At 41.2% G+C, this 19,283-nt stretch overlaps 1 protein-coding gene across 8 annotated transcripts in view; it reads right to left on the minus strand.

The window, feature by feature from the left end:
• Positions 1-11,015, minus strand: part of RUFY3 (RUN and FYVE domain containing 3) — an 85,207-nt gene extending 74,192 nt beyond the window's left edge. For 2 of the 8 annotated variants that reach the window (XR_009540300.1, XR_009540299.1), the window contains exon 1: positions 10,445-11,012. Coding sequence is in view for 6 of the 8 variants with exons in the window: in XM_060148057.1 (XP_060004040.1) it covers positions 10,445-10,793 (349 nt within the window). In the remaining 2 variants the exon portion in view is untranslated. Of the gene's footprint in view, positions 1-10,444 lie in introns of all 8 variants that reach the window. The other 6 variants (XM_060148057.1, XM_060148058.1, XM_060148056.1 and 3 more) reach the window with 6 other exon arrangements.
• Between the last annotated feature and the right edge of the window lie 8,268 nt (positions 11,016-19,283).

The raw sequence follows: 19,283 nt of genomic DNA on the forward strand, positions 1-19,283 counted from the left end.
GTAGGTATGCCAATTCTTCTTCAACAGGTTTGAGGGTAAGAGACCACTTCACTTACTTCTTTTACAGTTAGCTGACTCCTCCTATTACTTAGTTCCTATTCTGCACACAATAGTGCTTCTTAAAATTTGTCAACTTGTGCAACTACATCAATTTGTAAAGCTCACAAGTTCTGTTCCCCAAGGCTTCCTGGGTCACAGTTTTACAATTTAAGAAGAAAAGTCTCATCCCCTCCCCCCAAGTTCACTAGTTGCTGTTAGCACAAAAGGGTTCCCTTGATGAATTACCATCATGATGCCATCTGGGAAAGCCCAGATGTTTCTGCTAAATTATAAGATTATTCAATTGAAAGATCATGACTTTGTCACATGCGCCAGTCCTCCCTCTCACTTCCTTCCCTCCCCCACACAAAGATCTATTATATCCTCCTCTAATGTTGAGATTGCTACAAGTTTAGGTTTATATACTTGGCAGGCTCAGTATTACTTTGTAGATATTCCAAGGAAGATAATAGATACTATGAGTATACCTGAGAAGCTGAGTTATGGTTGCTAAAAACACCACCAGGACTATTACATTGCGTAATATTTTTCTTGTAAAATTAACCAGCATAAGACTGAAAATAACTCCTACCTTAATAACTAAAATGGATCTCATGGCTACGTGGCAGTAGGTAATAATTTACAGATGTAAAGCTACCAACTACTTAGTAGACAATCTTGGGAAACTTATCCTCCTCTTGTCTCAATTTATTCAGCTATAAACATGGAACTAAATAACTAGCTTCACAAAGATCACAGGCTCCACGAGAAGAACTCTGCCTGTTTTACACACCATTACACACTTGCTTAAAATAATACCTACCAAATACCAGATACTCCATAGATACTTGTTGGTATAGACGTGTAACTCTAAAGCACTCTATATTCTTGCAATGATATATTTCCACCCTCCTGTTTCACTTCAACCATGAAAAACCCCAAGTTCTAGAAAATCAAGCTATATTTATGCCCCAACAAACATGTCATTCTAACACAGGCTTTATTCATTTATACACAACAGATTCAATGATTTAATATGTATAAAGCACCTATTATGTCTAGCCACTATGGATATGAAGAAAGAACAAGGCAATAGACAAGAAACAGAAAATTATAGGTGTTTAAGAAATTTCTAAATCCCTGTCACACACATGGCTATTCAGTATTGCTTACATACCTAACTATTTTCTCTATCACGCTGGTGGCTTGTGAATTTCACATTCATTCATTTTTAGCAAATAGGGCTTTATCAGGTAGAACAAGGAACTAGAGGGCTACTGCTGCCTAAAGAGGAGCCTCCAGTTTAGGATGTGATTCCAGTTATGGGAGGTGGTGAAGGAGGCTGAGAGCATGTGGACTCAAGCCAGAATGCCCACAGTCAATCCTAGGTCCATCACTTAGAAGCTGAGTGCTTGTTTCTGCGCCTGTTCCTTCACTGACAAAATGGCGATACTCATATTCACTACTTCAGAGTTAGATGAAGTAATGAAAGTAAAATGCTCAACATGGTACTTTACACAAAGTAAGCAGTCAGTAAATGGCAGCCATTATCATCATTTTAATATGTGATTCTGCTTTCGAGAGTACCGGGAAACAACCCAAAAACCCAAAAAACCCAAAAACCCTATCAATCACATGAAATGAAAGTCAGTAAGGATGAATGTTCAAGGGACTAAGGTAAAGGGAAGTAAAAAAGGCGATCTGAGTAAAGGGTATGCTGGGGCATCACTTGGGACTTGAGAAAGGAAGAGGAGAGAGGGGGTCAGAATTTTACCAAGCCTTCATAACAGGTGACCAGATTTCCTAAGTTCATAAAAAAGGCAGAGGAAGCAGATAAATGTCTGTGGACAGTCCATAAACAGATTCTAAAATTAGACAGAAAAACCATATTCTTAAAGGCAATATGTTGAAACAATTGCTCCCGCTTTCTACATGCCTTTTACTGTCACAGTCTGCTAATCTCTCCTTTCCTTATGGATCATGAGGTTTCAGACTTTCCCGCCTCTGCCCCACCATCCATGACACTCCCTCTGACACATGCTGAGTGTCATGTCCATTCCGTATGGAGCAAGTCTAGAACCAGATACTCACTAAGATGGGTTGTGCAAAGAGGAATATCATCTTGGCCCAGCAGCCCTTGATTCCTGATCTGTTATGTTTTAGGAAGACTATGAACTTTTCACAATTATTCAAACATAGCTACAGTAGAGGGCATGACAGTATTGATAGGTACCCTCTCAAGTACCACTGCCTTTGTAACTCTAAAAGCATTTCTTTTCACGTAATTTCAAACCAATTCTTTATGCTTATGGTATACTACTAACTTCCCAAAATAAAATTTAAAGCTCAGGTTTCCCTGGTGGCGCAGTGGTTGGGAGTCCGCCTGCCAATGCAGGGGACACGGGTTCGTGCCCCGGGATCCCACATGCCGCGGAGCGGCTGGGCCCGTGAGCCACGGCCGCTGAGCTTGTGCGTCCGGAGCCTGTGCTCCGCAACGGGAGAGGCCGCAGCGGTGAGAGGCCCGCGTACAGCAAAAAAAAAAAAAAAAAAAAAAAATTTAAAGCTCATACTTGAGCCACGTCGCACTGTAGGAAGACATTATAATGTTAATAAGGTTTGTGTAGAAATGTAAGTTGTGATGTTCTGCAAAGTTCATTAAAACGAGATTCTACTTTTATTTATGATGGCTACAGGTTACTTATTGTGTAATGATAGAGAAGCAGCATATCTTTTATGCAACTTGTTTCATTATTTAAGGAATTTTCAAAAATATTAGCCAACAAGGAATTATCATTATTTCATCCAGTTAATTTGGCTAAACTCTCGTCATCATCCACCTAGACTTTCTACTACCTATAACATACACTAGAAAAATATGTTCTCAGCTTCTTGATAAAATTTTACCTGTTTAACACATAGGTTTCTGTTAAAAGTCAAACAAAAAAGGGAAAAGATGAGAGACAAAATACAGTCAGGTGAACATGTTTTGAAGCCAATACTATTATTTCAGTCTGAAAAGTTGCCTTCTTTGCCACCTTTCCTCTGCTGTCTCTCCCACCCAGGAACTTTTTTACTGCCTTCTACCCAAACTGGGTTCTTTAAGGCCTTGGGGAGGGAGTACACAGTGATTAACAACATGAGCTTTGGATACTCAGACTATTGAGGAATATGAATTCATTCTCTGTCCTTCAGTTAAAAAAAAGCAATATATACAAATATTGAATTATTATGTTGTATACCTGAAACTAACACAATATGTCAATTATGGTTACCGGGGGGAAGGTTGAGGGGAAAGGGTAGTTAGGGAGTTTGGGTTTGACATGTACACACTGCTATATTTAAAATGGATAGCCAACAGGGACCTACTGTATACCACAGGGAACTCTGCTCAATATTCTGTAATAACCTAAATAGGAAAAGAATTCGAAAAAGAATAGATACATGTATATGTATAACTGAATCATTTTGCTGTTCACCTGAAACTAATACAACATTGTTAATCAACTATACTCCAATATAAAATAATAATTTTAAAAATATGTCAATTATATATCAGTAAAAACATAAAAACAAAAACCAAATAAACAAAAAACACTTCTGGGGACAGGGACAGAAATCTGTGTTAACAGGACCTCCAGGTGACTCTGATGTGTGCTAAAGTTTGAGATAAGACTTTTCCTAAAACCAAAGAATCTACATCTCCAGAATAATCTTCTAAATCCAAGGTTACTCTATCAGAATTTATTTCATAATAGCTTAGATATCACTAAAAGACTGAATCAAATACTCTGATGAAAAACGTATGTTGCACCTACCTATATGAATTCTATGTGAACTACTCCTCCCCATTTTTTTCTTTTCAGCTTTCATTGTTAAGTGAGTAGTTTTATGCACTAGCTCTTCCATCTAATGGAAATTCTAAGAAATACCTCTTATAAATATAACCCCCCAAATTGATAAGTACTGATACATGTGAAGTTTGTGCCTCCCTGCCTAGAACATAAAAATATTCTATAAATGTAGCCACTAAGTACCATTACTATCTTACTAGTCACATTCTTTATTCATAATTGTTTGGGTAACAGAACTACAGTAAAATTTCTGTTATCTAATGAAGAACCTTTTAGGATCCTCTAGTATCCAGAATGAAGCTAAGATGAGAACTAAGAAAAAAGAAAACTCTGAAAGAATGAACCCATGATTATCAATAGCAGGGCAGCCAAAACAAAGACTCAAAAATTACATCTAATATTCTGAAACTGTTGCTTTGTCAATAAGAAGCATAACAGGACTTTTTGATAATGCCAGGCCAGAAGAGGAGGTAAAACAAAAGAAAGCAGGCAGAAGAGAAGGGGAGCAATTGGCTGGGAAGACAAACTGTTGACAGTTTAGGCAGCAGTGGTGATAAAAGCAAAATCAGGAAGGCAAGCAGCAGACAGCAAGCTTAGTCATGAGGTGGGAAATGGGGGTATGACCCAGCTCCCAGGACCTTAGATGCTCAAGATCCCAGGTTATTTCAGCTGTGTGTGGAAAAGGACCCACCTGCATTTAGATACTCTTAAGGGCTAAACTACAGGTCTCTGGTAGTCACTAATCTACAATTACACACCGAAGATGCTACGTTTCTGAGGGTTTCCCCCCTTATGGGCCTTTACTTCTGCTATTTGACAAAACAGCATTTAATGAATCAGAAAGTGGCTCTTTGCATTCTGAACACAGCTGGAAAAGAGCTGATGGCTGACAGATTTGTGAATCACAATACTGTAAATGAAGGCACTGCTCTACATTAATTATAACAAAATGCTGTCTTCTAAAAAGTCACACATCAAGCTAAAACCTACTCATGTGAGGTGAATGCTCAAAACTTTTTGGTTCTGATGGTTCAACCCTTCCCCTGCACACCTCCCAATTTTGAGCTGATGCCTCTACATTTACAAATCCAAAAAAAGTGACTTTTGTCTTTTCAAAGTTTAAAAAGCACACAGCAGATGAACTGATTAATGTGTATTCAACTCCTAATCAGGTATAATGTTTTCTAGAGTACTATTAAACAATGAAAAGAGAAGAAAGAGAGAGACATAATAATAGAAATACCCATGGAGAATAAAGTCAATGAATAAATACATACATACACATACAAATAATGTATATATGCACATATACCTATATAATACATACATCTCTTTCTATTGTAGGTGTGTGTATGAAACTGTGAACCTAAAATTGATTTTCTCCTCTTAAATACACATTCCTGGGTTCATATGTAAATGAGAGCACTCATTCCCCACATCATGGACTCTTAAAGAGCATCCATGAGAAACAGTGAATGCTTCTAGAAGCCTCATTCTCTGCACTTTCCAGGGCTCAACCAAGGCATTCACTGTTAAGTATACCCAACTTTGACGTGGGTAGTCACTATAACGCTTCCAGTCCTTCCCAAGACCTGTTTCCCCCTTCTTTCTATTCCTTTCCTAGCTCTCCTATCTCAAAATAGCACATGCAAATACAGAAAGAAAGCTGCTACTTTGTGAGTGGACTCTTTTTTGGTACACTGCTGTATTTGGGAGAGAAAAGACAAGGGCAGAGATGTGGGCTATTTGTATGGCATTGCTTTAAATATAAATGTTTGTGGTAGCTCTGAGAGTTGAAAGAGGAAAAGAACTGTCAATAGAAGCTGATAACCATGCAAATGGCAGGGGTGCCTCTTCCCTCCAACACCAAGGAGAAGCCATCTCTTGTCCATTCTGTCCACTCACAAGATGACTTCTAAAGTTAGGATGGAAAAGGAAGGCATTAGGTGTTACTGAGCAAGGGCTGGTGTGCCCTTGGCACAGAAAGCCAAACTCTGATAACAGGTGTTTGCGGCAAAGTAAGGGTTTATTTGCAGGGCGCCAAGCAAGTAGAATGGGCAGCTCATGCTCAAAAGACCCGAACTCCTGGATGGCTTTCAGGCAAGGGTTTTTAAAGACAGTTTTAGAGGAGAGGGTCGTAGGATGCGTGATCAGCTTGTGGACCTTTTTCTGATTGGTTGGTGGTGAGGTAACAGGCTGATGTTTCAGGAATCTCAAACTTCTGGTTCCAACCAGTCTGGGGTCTACCTTGCTTGTGGTCAGCATGTAGTGGCCATTGTCCACCTGGATGGGGGTCTTAGTCTCTACAGAGCAACTCAAAGATATGCATCAGGGGCTTCCCTGGTGGCGCAGTGGTTGAGAATCTGCCTGCTAGTGCAGGGAACACGGGTTCAAGCCCTGGTCTGGGAGGATCCCACATGCTGCGGAGCAACTGGGCCCGTGGGCCACAACTACTGAGCCTGCACGTCTGGAGCCTGTGCTCCGCAACAGGAGAGGCCGCGATAGTGAGAGGCCCACACACTGCAATGAAGAGTGGCCCCCACTTGCCACAACTAGAGAAAGCCCTTGTACAGAAACGAAGACCCAACACAGCAAAAATAAAAAAATAAAATAAAAAATCACAAAGAACTGAAGTAATCTACTGATTCATAAATCTAAATATTCATTAAAAAAAGATATGCATCAGATTGTTATCTATATCCCCTCAGGAGAAACCAGGAGTCCTGTGACACTACTGTCCTCTTCACTGACTGCTTGCATCTGCTCTTTGGAACTCAGGGAAGGCCTAGGAGTCTAAAGCCTTTTTTTCTACAAATAAGAAGTGGGACTTTTGTACTTGGGAAAGTCCCACAGGGTCCTGCTTGGTTTCAATGCCCCCTTTACTTTGATACTCCTCAATCCTGAGGGGAACAAGTATGGGACAAGAAAGGAAATAGAGTTGTTGGTTTTTTTTAATATAAATTTATATATTTTAGCTGCGTTGGGTCTTCGTTGCTGTGCGCGGGCTTTCTCTAGTTGCGGTGAGCGGGTGCTACTCTTCGTTGCGGTGTGCGGGCTTCTCATTGTCGTGGCTTCTCTTGTTGTGGAGCACGGGCTCTAGGCGGGCAGGCTTCAGTAGTTGTGGCACGTGGGCTCAGCAGTTGTGGCTTGCAGGCTCTAGAGTTCAGTCTCAGTAGCTGTGGTGCACGGGCTCAGTTGCTCCACAGCATGTGGGATCTTCCCGGGCTAGGGCTTGATCCCGTGTCCCTTGCATTGGCAGGCAAATTCTTAACCACTGCACCACCAGGGAAGCCCGGAAATAGAGTTTTGAATAGAGAGGTTAATCATAAACTTGGCAGAAGAACTCAGTTTTAGGGGGACCTGGTTTCAAAAGTATTGGACCATGGCATGCAAGTAGCTCCTTCTTATAGAGTTGATGAGAAATTGGAATGGACGGTCATACACCAAGGGGGAAATGGCCCCACGAAATACGAACACATACATCTCTGTGAATGCATGCAAAAGTTCTGGAAGAAAACTCACCAAACTCAAAAGTGGTAGTCTCTGATAATAAATTGTGGTGGTGATGGGGGGTGGGGGAGAGGAGGGTTTGGGGGCCCACAAAGAGGAAAGTCACTTTGTGCTCAATGTACTTTTGCATTATAAAACATTTAAATAGTGAGAACAGATCCATGTGCTACTTGTGATTTTTACTTAAAAAAAGGCATGGTAGAAATTTGAGATTTAAAAGCTAGGAGCATAAAAATTTAGCAGATTACCAGCACTCAGAGTCAGAGAGTGACATAATCCAACAAGGCACATCAGAAACCTTTCATATTGCATTTAAGCTCGCTGCATGTTTCATGGACATTATATCCTGCAAGATTTTACACTGAAACCTTACATGTCATGAACCCTGAAAGGTTTAGGCTACCTCCTCTGCACACATTTTTGCTGTTCTTCATCGGTGTCATTTATAACAAATCTTCTAAACTCAAATGTAAAGGTTAATTTTAAAATCTCTGAGTACAGTCAAGACTTCTAAAATGAAGAGATAATAATGCCTTAATAAACAGTCTATCAAAATGATTATATATTATACACTTTTGGCAAGTACATCAGCGAGGGTTAAAAATTCAGTGTTGAGGAGGCAAATGTTCATTAGCTGTTGAGGCTGAGTCTAAGTACTGCCCTGCTAACTGAAATGAGAAGTCTTTGAAAAACTGCTGGTCTCAGGTTGCTCAAATGAGTCATCAGGACAACCCGAGTTCTGATATCCAGGTACATCATATAAAGCAATATTGCACTGACTCTACAGAGCAGCAACAAGGAAGTATTTTTATTAATATCCAGAGAATTCCTTTTTGCAAGTATGTGTGTTCTAAAGTACATATAAAAATAACAGGTAAAAATAAAAACAGTACAAGACAAAAACTACTTTAACTCAGTTTTATAGTTGAATAAAATAAGTATCAGTGATCTTTGACAATATGAACTGTCCTCAGTGACTGGTCTTTAAAAACAGTGTAAGTGGGACACGTGTATTTTCCCAGTAAATTTTCTGAGTACTCACACACCAATAAACTATTTCAGAAATTAAAGACCAGGACAAACTATTAGAACTTTATATGCTAACAAATCATGCCATACATCTGCTACTGTTGTAAGGTAAGGACCAAGGGATCACAGTTACGAAACTTTAGCTTTAAGTTCTCCGTTGCTGATCTTGATCATGCTAAGGCCCCAATTTTCGGACAATACTTAAAAATAAATAAAGTCAACCCTTAATATGAAGAAGGAATCAAATAAACCACCTGAAATTCAGATAATTCCCATAACTGATACTTGCCAACAGTTGAAAAAATTTTCTATATCACAACTTCTACCACAACTGTTACAGAGTTATGAAGAAGTGAGAGGAGGGTCTTCTTCATCCTATAATGACTGGTTAATAAGCAGATTACACAAAAATAGAAATTCTTAGGAAGAAAAAGAGAGGCTGTGCTTAAAGAACAAAGTAGAAAGCAGATGCCTTAGAAAATGAAAAGCAGTGTTGCGAATATTCTTATCTTTACCTCCTCTGCTTATCAAAAGACTCATTTCTGACATTATTAGACACTCTCTTTTGGAAATTAGTGGATTACTGCAACAAACTATGACTTTACTAAGACTCTAGGTCTATGGTCAGTGTTGGCCCCCATTCTAGGTAAGTAATAAAGAGAAGCTAACAAAGGATTACCTCCAGCTGAATCCAATGGACCCTAATCTAGGGAGGAACCATCCAATCACAGTTTTGGACGTCTGCTAGTCACTTAAAGAACATGGGCTCGGTAGGCAAAGAATCTGGGTCAACTTCATTCTTTCTCTCACACTGTTACTTAGGACAAATCACTTAATCACATTGATCCTCAGCTTCCTCACCTGAAAAAGTGGCATATCTGGCTTACAGAGATGTGACGATTAACTATGATAATCACAGCACATGCACATAGAAAGTATTCAACTAATGTTAACCTTTTTCTAGGGGACGGATCAGGGGCAGAAAAGGCAAAGTCGGGGTTTCCTGGCAGTGCAGAACAGTTAAAAGGTTTGCTTTCGTGCTAAACAAGAAACCTCTAGCTGTGTCTCAGAGAGAGACAGACAGAGACAGATTGATCGATTGATTCCCTTTCACCTTAGGCAAATTTCCCTTTTCAGAACTCATACAGCAAAGTATTAGGCATTTATATCATGCCTTGTATCTTCAGTCACATTTTCATACTCTAAGATCTTGTCTTTTTAAACCAGATTTAATATTCTTCAAGTCTTTTATACACATTGCCTACTCTAGGGCCCCGCTCACAGCAGGTTGCACTAGACATTTGTTGACTGATACAGCACAAAGTGCGGTGCGCTGCATTTAGAGGACTCCGGTGATAGTGCTTTTAAAAGGTGGAGGCCTCTTCCTATCAAACGATATTATCCTGGGAAGTGACCTCCTAAAGCCACACTTTCCCTTCTCGTCATCTCGCGCACAGTTCCTGATTTCTCTTCCCATTGTGGGGGACGGATATGTGATATTTACGGGTGTGGAGTGAACGCTAGTAAAAAATTTAGTGGTCCAACCGAGGCCACGCGGGCGGCGGCGGCGCAGCAGCCACACCTATCGACCGCAGCGGCGCTGGGAGCCCGCAGAAGGCGGGACAGCTGGGCTGCCGGGTCTCCGGACACCGCCCCCTCCTCCATTCCTTCAGGGAGGGCTCCCACCGGAGACCCGGGGCTGGGACCCGGCGAGCACGTGGGAGGCTGGCGAGGACGAGCGCCCGGCCCGGGAGGGGAGAGGAGGCCGGGCGGGAGCCTGCGGCCTTGGGAGACTAGGAGGTAAACAGTCCGGCGCCCGGACCGCGGCCGCCCCCCTGCGCCCCCGGATGGGAGCTTCCCGAGAGCCGCCCCCAGCGCCCAGTGTCCCCGTTGGCTCGGGGCCCTGCTCAGCTTCGGGGAGCCAGCAGGAGGCGGAGCTCTGCGGAGCCGGACTGGCCCTTCCCGGCCGAGGCCCCCCTTCCCCACCGGCATCCCCCTTCCCGGCCGCTACTCACGGTGTTTGCCGCCGCCGCCGCCGCCGCTCGGGTAGTTCAGCAGCAGGAAGGGCAGCGGGGAGCCCGGCGACGGCGGGGTCCTCCAGGCGCGCTGTTGCTGCGGCGGCGGGCGCGCTACGAAGCCGGCGCCTCCATCGCCCGGGTAGAGCAGGAAGAAGGGGGCAGCCACCGGCGAGCCGGGCTCCGATTGCCCCGCGGGGGAGGCCAGCGGCGGCCCCGCCTCGTCCTCTCGGTCCGCGCCCCCGGCTGAAGCGCGGCGCGGCTCCTCCAGCCGCTGCTTCCCGCCCCTCGCCGGTTCCTCGCTGCAACTTTCCGCGCCGGCAGTGGGCGGCGGCGAGGTCTCAGCCATGCTCGTTCCTTCCTTCGCCGCCGCCTCCGACTCGCACCCGGGCCTGGGCAGGGGAGCAGAGGGTCACGGCGGGGAGCCGCCGCCCCGTCCCGTCCGCGCCACCGCCACCTTTCTCCTTGGCTACGGGCCGGCGTCTGGGCTCTGCCGTTCCGTCTACTGCCCGCCCCGCCGGGGTCCGAGCCAGCTGAAGGGACGGCCCCGCCCGACGGCGCGGTCTCCCTACCGGCCGCCTCCTCCCGCCTGCCCCTCCCGCCCCGGCCCCCAGCCTGCGGCGCGGCTCCCCTAGGGGGCGGCCTCCTCCTCTTCCCACTTCCCACATTCCGCTCGGCTCCGGCGGCGCTGAGCTCACTCCCGACCCTGGGGGAGGGTACGGTGCCCAGTGCCTGGTCCTTACCGGGCCCCGGCACGGCCCTCCTAAGCGGTCAGGTGTGTTTACCCCCCGGTGCTTGAACGGTGGGAGACCTGGCCAAATATCTAGCGGCGCTTTTCTGTGCAACCGCCCAGCTTCATCGGTAGCACGGAGGCACAAAGATCTGGGTTGAAGAGGCGAAAGCTAATTTTAAAAAGGAACCTGCTCCCCCCACCCCTCCCGTATTAAACTGTACCCTATGCCTTGCATACACTATAACCGTTCATTCACGGTTTTGATTTATGAGCTTTTTATGTGAGACACCAGAGGTGGGTGTCTTCCTTCCCCCACCTCTTTTGTTCTCTGTCATGTGCCCTGTATAGAAATCTTGTATTTGCTCTGACTTTAACTCCCTGGTTTTCCGGGGTTCCGCGTGCGCATGAATACGTTTTAAACCAAACAGCTTAGAATTTATATGACAGGCGTCTGTTACAGGGCGACAGTTTTCACTTTCATAGTGCCTGTGTCTCACTAGTAATTGGCCACTGTTGCTTTATTTTGAATATTTGAATCGACGATTACTGATCCAGTAATTCCCATAAACATTTCCTTCTATAATAGAGACAATTTCCAGTTACTATCGTTATTCCTTAACTCTAGATTCTATGAACGTGCCCTCGTATTTCCTAGGTGATTAGCTTTGTGTTCGGGTTGCAAAATGCTGGCATGGAATCCATGTTGACTCATAATTAAAAATCACTGTTGTGTAACATTTTGAACACCTGCTTTTCCTTCTTTCTCTGGTCTGTCTTTCCCTCTGTAGAGGAAGTTATGCTTCTCTGAAAGGAAAAGTAAACCTTTTTATTGTTGTTATCCGCTGAAAATGACTCTTGAAATTACAAGAAATTACCGTGACACGTCTAATACTATCTTTCACCAAGTCTTTTAAACAAAACATTTTGAAAGGAGGTGTTCACAAGAAGCTAACTTCAAGGAGTCAGAAAATTTCTTAGTAGTTTTTCAGTTTCTGGCATTTCCATGACCTGTTGATTCCAGTGCTACAGCCTACTTGAGTAAGTTATTTGTTCTCTGAGCCTGGATTCCAGTTCTGGAATAGGGGAAAATAATTATTATTAGCTATGTATTATCATTTTAGTAAAACAACATATAACTTACAGTAATAAAAACAGAATTGCTGGGGGGAGCTCTTTCATCATATCTTTAGCATTTTGGAATTTTGTTGGGTCTTTTCCGTCTCTGTAAGGGCGAGAGTCTTGATAAAAAAACATACTTGCCTTTTAGGAATTACAAGCTGTATAATACCTTGAAGAGAAAAACTAAAGCATTACAGATATATGATTTTAATACCCAACCTTAACTGGATCTTTTTTTTTTTTTTTTAAACTGAAGTATAGTTGATTTACAATGTGTTAATTTCTGCGGGATAGCAAAGTGATTCCTTAACTGGCCTTTTACCTTGTTTTGGCATGCAGAAATTTCCAAGCATCATTGTATTCTTGTCAGGTTCCTTCACACAGGTGTTTTGAAATTTTTCAGTAAAGAATTTAACAAGAATATACACTTATTCCATTGTAGGTAGAAGAAAAGAAAACAGACTCCACACAAATCACTCTTGAGGAAGGGCAGTAAAAGCCAAGGGAGTCACCAAGTTAACAAAGTATAAAATGTTGTCTAGTTTAAATCGCCAGATTTCTCCTTTCTAGTTATCCAGGTTACCTACAGGTATTAGAAACATTGACATGCTGTGGAATCTTGCAGTATACTGGGGTTTTTGTGCCTCTTTACTTTTAAAACAGTTCTGTTTATGCTTTATGTCATTAAGTGGCAGTGCAATGAATATAGAAAATCAACTGAAATATGAGTCCTTTAACATTTACAGGCAAGGCTATTTATGGGCATTTTCTTTAAAGGTGGATGATACTCCAAGTTCCTAGTTTCTAATGCTTTTAGCTTTTGGATCAATATTATAATCACAGCTCTACATAACCTTTAGTGACATAAAGGGCTGATTCAACTGCTACATACATTTAGGGACGCTAAGATTCAAAAAACAAGCCTAACCATGCTGCTCCTTTATGAAAATGCACAGAGCATCTGCCTATACTGTTTTAAAGGGACGAAATCCAAGCCACTGTAAGAATCAAATACTATTAATTTTCCTGTAAAATAAAGCAAGAGGTGTTTTTCAACTTTATTTGCATTTTGTTTTTAGTTTTTCATGTTTGGTTTTTTTTTTTTTTTTTTTTTGTGGTACGCGGGCCTCTCACAGTTGCGGCCTCTCACTGTTGCGGCCTCTCCCGTTGCGGAACACAGGCTCTGGACGCGCAGGCTCGGCGGCCATGGCTCACGGGCCCAGCCGCTCCGCGGCACGTGGGATCCTCCCGGACCGGGGCACGAACCCATGTCGCCTGCACCGGCGGACTCTCAACCACTGCGCCACCAGGGAAGCCCTCATGTTTGGGTTTTTGAAACCCTCAGGGGATCTTAAGGATGGACACTTAGAATGTATTACAAACTTTTAAAGTATCAATGTCATGGATGTACTTTTAGCCTAAGCTTCTTAGAACTGTGATCAGAGAAAAGATACCACTTGGGAAGGGGTGATATTCTTTTTCAGATTTCAGTTGTCTTAAATTTATTGAAACTTATTTTGTGGCTTAGCACGTGATCTATCCTGGAGAATGTTACATGTGCACTTGAAAAGTGTGTATTCTGCTGTTTTTGTATGGAATGTTCTATAAATAGCTATTAAGTTCATCTGGTCTAAGGTGTCATTTAAGGCCAGTATTTCCTTATTGATTTTCTGTGTGGAGGATCTGTCCATTGATGTAAGTGGGGTGTTAAAGTCCTCTATGATTATTATATTACTGTCAAATTTTCACTCTATGTTTGTTGATATTTGCATTATATGTATCTAGGTGCTCCTATGTTGGGTGCATACATGCATACATATTTACAATTGTTACATCTTCTTGTTGGATTGATTCCTTTTTCATACTAAATGTCCTTCTTTGTCTCTTGTTACAGTCTTCATTTTAAAGTATATTTTGTCTGATATAAGTATTGCTACCCCAACTTTCTTTTCGTTTCCATTTGAATGGAATACCTTTTCCATTCACATACTTTCAGTCTATGTGTGTGAGATATTTTCTTTCATAATATTTATTTATTTATATTTTATTTTATTTTTTTGAATTTTATCTTAATTATTTTTTTACACAGCAGGTTCTTATTAGTCATCCATTTTATACACATCAGTGTATACATGTCAATCCCAATCTCCCAATTCATCACACCACCATCCCCACCCCCCGCGGCTTTCTCCCCTTGGTGTCCATACGTTTGTTCTCTACATTTGTGTCTCAACTTCTGCCCTGCAAACCGGTTCATCTGTACCATTTTTCTAGGTTCCACATACATGTGTTATATACGATATTTGTTTTTCTCTTTCTGACTTATCTCACTCTGTGCGACAGTCTCTAGATCCATCCATGTCTCAACAAATGACCCAATTTCGTTCCTTTTTATGGCTGAGTAATATTCAATTGTATATATGTACCACAACTTCTTTATCCATTCGTCTGTCGATGGGCATTTAGGTTGCTTCCATGTCCTGGCTATTGTAAATAGTGCTGCAGTGAACATTGGGGTGCATGTGTCTTTTTGAATTATGGTTTTCTCTGGGTATATGCCCAGTAGTGGGATTGCTGGATCAGATGGTAATTCTATTTTTAGTTTTTTAAGGAACCTCCATACTGTTCTCCATAGTGGCTGTATCAATTTACATTCCCACCAACAGGGCAAGAGTGTTCCCTTTTCTCCACACCCTCTCCAGCATTTGTTGTTTGTAGATTTTCAGATGATACCCATTCTAACTGGTGTGAGGTGATACCTCATTGTAGTTTTGATTCCCATTTCTCTAATAATTAGTGATGTTGAGCAGCTTTCCATGTGCTTCTTGGCCATCTGTATGTCTTCTTTGGAGAAATGTCTATTTAGGTCTTCTGCCCATTTTTGGATTGGGTTGTTTGTTTCTTTAATATTGGGCTGCATGAGCTGTTTATATATTTTGGAGATTAATCCTTTGTCCATTGATTTGTTTGCAAACATTTTCTCCCATTCTGAGGGTTGTCTTTTTGTCTCATTTATGGTTTCCTTTGCTGTGCAAAAGCTTTTAAGTTTCATTAGGTCCCATTTTTTAATTTTTTTATTATTTTTGTTTTTATTTCCTTTACTCTAGGAGGTGGAACAAAAAAGATCTTGCTGTGATTTATGTCAAAGAATGTTCTTCCTATGTTTACCTCTAAGAGTTTTAAAGTGTCCGGTCTTAAATTTAGGTCTCAAATCCATTTTGAGTTTAGTTTTGTGTATGGTGTTAGGGAGTGTTCTAATTTCATTCTTTTACATGTAGCTGTCCAGTTTTCCCAGCACCACTTATTGAAGAGACTGTCTTTTCTCCATTGTATATCCTTGCCTCCTTTGTCATAGATTAGTTGACCATAGGTGTGTGAGTTTATCTCTGGGCTCTCTATCTTGTTCCATTGATCTATGTTTCTGTTTTTATACCAGTACCATATTGTCTTGATTACTGTAGCTTTGTAGTATAGTCTGAAGTCACGGAGTCTGATTCCTCCCACTCCGTTTTTTTCCCTCAAGACTGCTTTGGCTATTCGGGGTCTTTTGTGTCTCCATACAAATTTTAAGATTTTTTGTTCTAGTTCTGTAAAAAATGCCATTGGTAATTTGATAGGGATTGCATTGAATCTGGAAATTGCTTTGGGTAGTATGGTCATTTTCACAATATTGATTCTTCCAATCCAAGAACATGTTATATCTCTCCATCTGTTGGTATCATCTTTAATTTCTTCCATCAGTGTCTTATAGTTTTCTGCATACAGGTCTTTTGTCTCCCTAGGTAGGTTTATTCTTAGGTATTTTATTCTTTTTGTTGCAGTGGTAAATGGGAGTGTTTCCTTAATTTCTCTTTCAGATTTTTCATCATCAGAATATAGGAATGCAAGAGATTTCTGTGCGTTAATTTTGTATCCTGCTACTTTACCAAATTCATTGATTAGCTCTAGTAGTTTTCTGGTGGCATTTTTAGGATTCTCTATGTATAGTATCATGTCATCTGCAAACAGTGACAGTTTTACTTCTTCTTTTCCAATTTGTATTCCTTTTATTTCTTTTTCTTCTCTGATTGCCGTGGCTAGGACTTCCAAAACTATGTTAAATAATAGTGGTGAGAGTGGACATCCTTGTCTTGTTCCTGATCTTAGAGGAAATGCTTTCAGTTTTTCACCATTGAGAATGATGTTTGCTGTGGGACTTTATTATGTTGAGGTAGCTTCCCTCTATGTCCAATTTCTGGAAAGTTTTTATCATAAAACTTGTTGAATTTTGTCAAAAGCTTTTTCTGCATCTATTGAGATGATCATATGGTTTTTATTTTTCAATTTGTTAATATGGTGTATCACATTGATTGATTTGCATATATTGAAGAATCCTTGCATCCCTGGGATAAATCCCACTTGATCATGGTGTATGATTCTTTTAATGTGTTGTTGGATTCTGTTTCCTAGTATTTTGTTGAGGATTTTTGCATCTATATTCATCAGTGATATTGGTCTGTAATTTTCTTTTTTTGTAGTATCTTTGCCTGGTTTTGGTATCAGGGTGATGGTGGCCTCATAAAATGAGTTTAGGAGTGTTCCTTCCTCTGCAGTTTTTTGGAAGTGTTTGAGAAGGGTAGGTGTTAGCTCTTCTTTAAATGTTTGATAGAATTCACCTGTGAAGCCGTCTGGTCCTGGACTTTTGTTGTTTGTTGGAAAACTTTTAATCACAGTTTAAATTTCATTACTTGTGATTGGTCTGTTCATATTTTCTGTTGAAGGTTATACCTTTCTAAGAATTTGTCCATTTATTCCAGGTTGTCCATTTTATCGGTATAGAGTTGCTTGTAGTAGTCTCTTAGGATGCTTTGTATTTCTGCAGTGTTTGTTGTAACTTCTCCTTTTTCATTTCTAATTTTATTGATTTGAGTCCTCTCCCTCTTTTTCTTGATGAGTCTGGCTAATGGTTTATCAATTTTGTTTATGTTCTCAAAGAACCAGCTTTTAGTTTTATTGATCTTTGCTATTGTTTTCTTTGTTTCTGTTTCATTTATTTCTGCTCTGATCTTTATGATTTCTTTCCTTCTGCTAACTTTGACTTTTGTTTGTTCTTCTTTCTCTAGTTCCTTTAGGTGTAAGTTTAGATTGTTTATTTGAGATTTTTCTTGTTTCTTGAAGTAGGCTTGTATAGCTATAAACTTCCCTCTTAGAACTGCTTTTGCTGCATCCCATGGGTTTCGGATTGTCGTGTTTTCATTGTCATTTGTCTCCAGGTAGTTTTTGATTTGCTCTTTGATTTCTTCAGTGATCTCTTGGTTATTTAGTAATGTATTGTTTAGCCTCCATGTCTTTGTGTTTTTTACATTTTTCTCCTTGTAATTTATTTCTAATCTCAAAGCGTTGTGGTCAGAAAAGATGCTTGATATGATTTCAGTTTTCTTAAATTTACTGAGGCTTGATTTGTGACCCAAGATGTGATCTATCCCAGAGAATGTTCCTTGCACACTAGAGAAGAAAGTGTAATCTGCTGTTTTTGGATGGAATGTCCTATAAATATCAATTAAATCTATCTGGTCTATTGTGTCATTTAAAGCTACTGTTTCCTTATTTATTTTCATTTTGGATGATCTGTCCGTTGGTGTAAGTGAGGTGTTAAAGTCCCCCACTATTATTGTGTTACTGTCGATTTCCTCTTTTAGAGCTGTTAGCAGTTGCTTTATGTACTGGGGTGCTCTTATGTTGGGTGCATATATGTTTATAGCTGCTATATCTTCTTCTTGGATTGATCCCTTGATCATTATGTAGTGTCCTTCCTTGTCTCTTGTAACATTCTTTATTTTAAAGTCTATTTTATCTGATGCGAGTATTGCTACTCCAGCTTTCTTCTGATTTCCATTTGCATGGAATATCTTTTTCCATCCCCTCACTTTCAGTCTGTATGTGTCCCTAGGTCTGAAGTGGGTCTCTTGTAGACAGCATATCTATGGGTCTTGTTTTTGTATCAATTCAGCAAGCCTGTGTCTTTTGGTTGGAGCATTTAATCCATTCACGTTTAAGGTCATTATTGATATGTATGTTCCTATGACCATTTTCTTAATTGTTTTGGGTTTGTTTTTGTAGGTCCTTTTCTTCTCTTGTGTTTCCCACTTAGAGAAGTTCCTTTAGCTTTTGTTATTGAGCTGGTTTGTTGGTGCTGAATTCTGTTAGCTTTTGCTTGTCTGTAAAGCTTTTGATTTCTCCATCGAATCTGAATGAGATCCTTGCCGGGTAGGGTAATCTTGGTTGTAGGTTCTTCCCTTTCATCACTTTAAGTATATCATGCCACTCCCTTCTGGCTTGTAGAGTGACTGCTGAGAAATCAGCTGTTAACCTTATGGGAGTTCCCTTGTATGTTATTTGTCGTTTTTCCCTTGCTGTTTTCAGTAATTTTTCTCTGTCTTTAATTTTGCCAATTTGATTACTATGTGTCTTGGCATGTTTCTCCTTGGGTTTATCTGTATAGGACTCACTGTGCTTCCTGGACTTGGGTGGCTATTTCCTTTCCCATGTTAGGGAAATTTTCGACTATAATCTCTTCAAATATTGTCTCTGGTCCTTTCTCTCTCTCTTCTTCTGGGACCCCTATAATGCGAATGTTGTTGCGCTTAATGTTGTCCCAGAGGTCTCTTAGGCTATCTCCATTTCTTTTCATTCTTTTTTCTTTATTCTGTTCCACAGCAGTGAATTCCACTATTCTGTCTTCCAGGTCACTTATCCATTCTTCTGCCACAGTTATTCTGCTATTGATTCCTTCTAGTGTAGTTTTCATTTCAGTTATTGTATTGTTCATCTGTGTTTTTTTGGGGGGGGGTACGCGGACCTCTCACTGTTGTGGCCTCTCCTGTTGTGGAGCACAGGCTCCGGACGCGCAAGCTTAGCGGCCATGGGCCTAGCTGCTCTGCGGCATGTGGGATCTTCCCGGACCGGGGCACGAACCCATGTCCCCTGCATCGGCAGGCGGACTCTCAA

This window comes from Lagenorhynchus albirostris, chromosome 4 (assembly GCF_949774975.1).
Source record: "Lagenorhynchus albirostris chromosome 4, mLagAlb1.1, whole genome shotgun sequence".
NCBI classification, from domain to species: Eukaryota; Metazoa; Chordata; class Mammalia; order Artiodactyla; family Delphinidae; genus Lagenorhynchus; species Lagenorhynchus albirostris.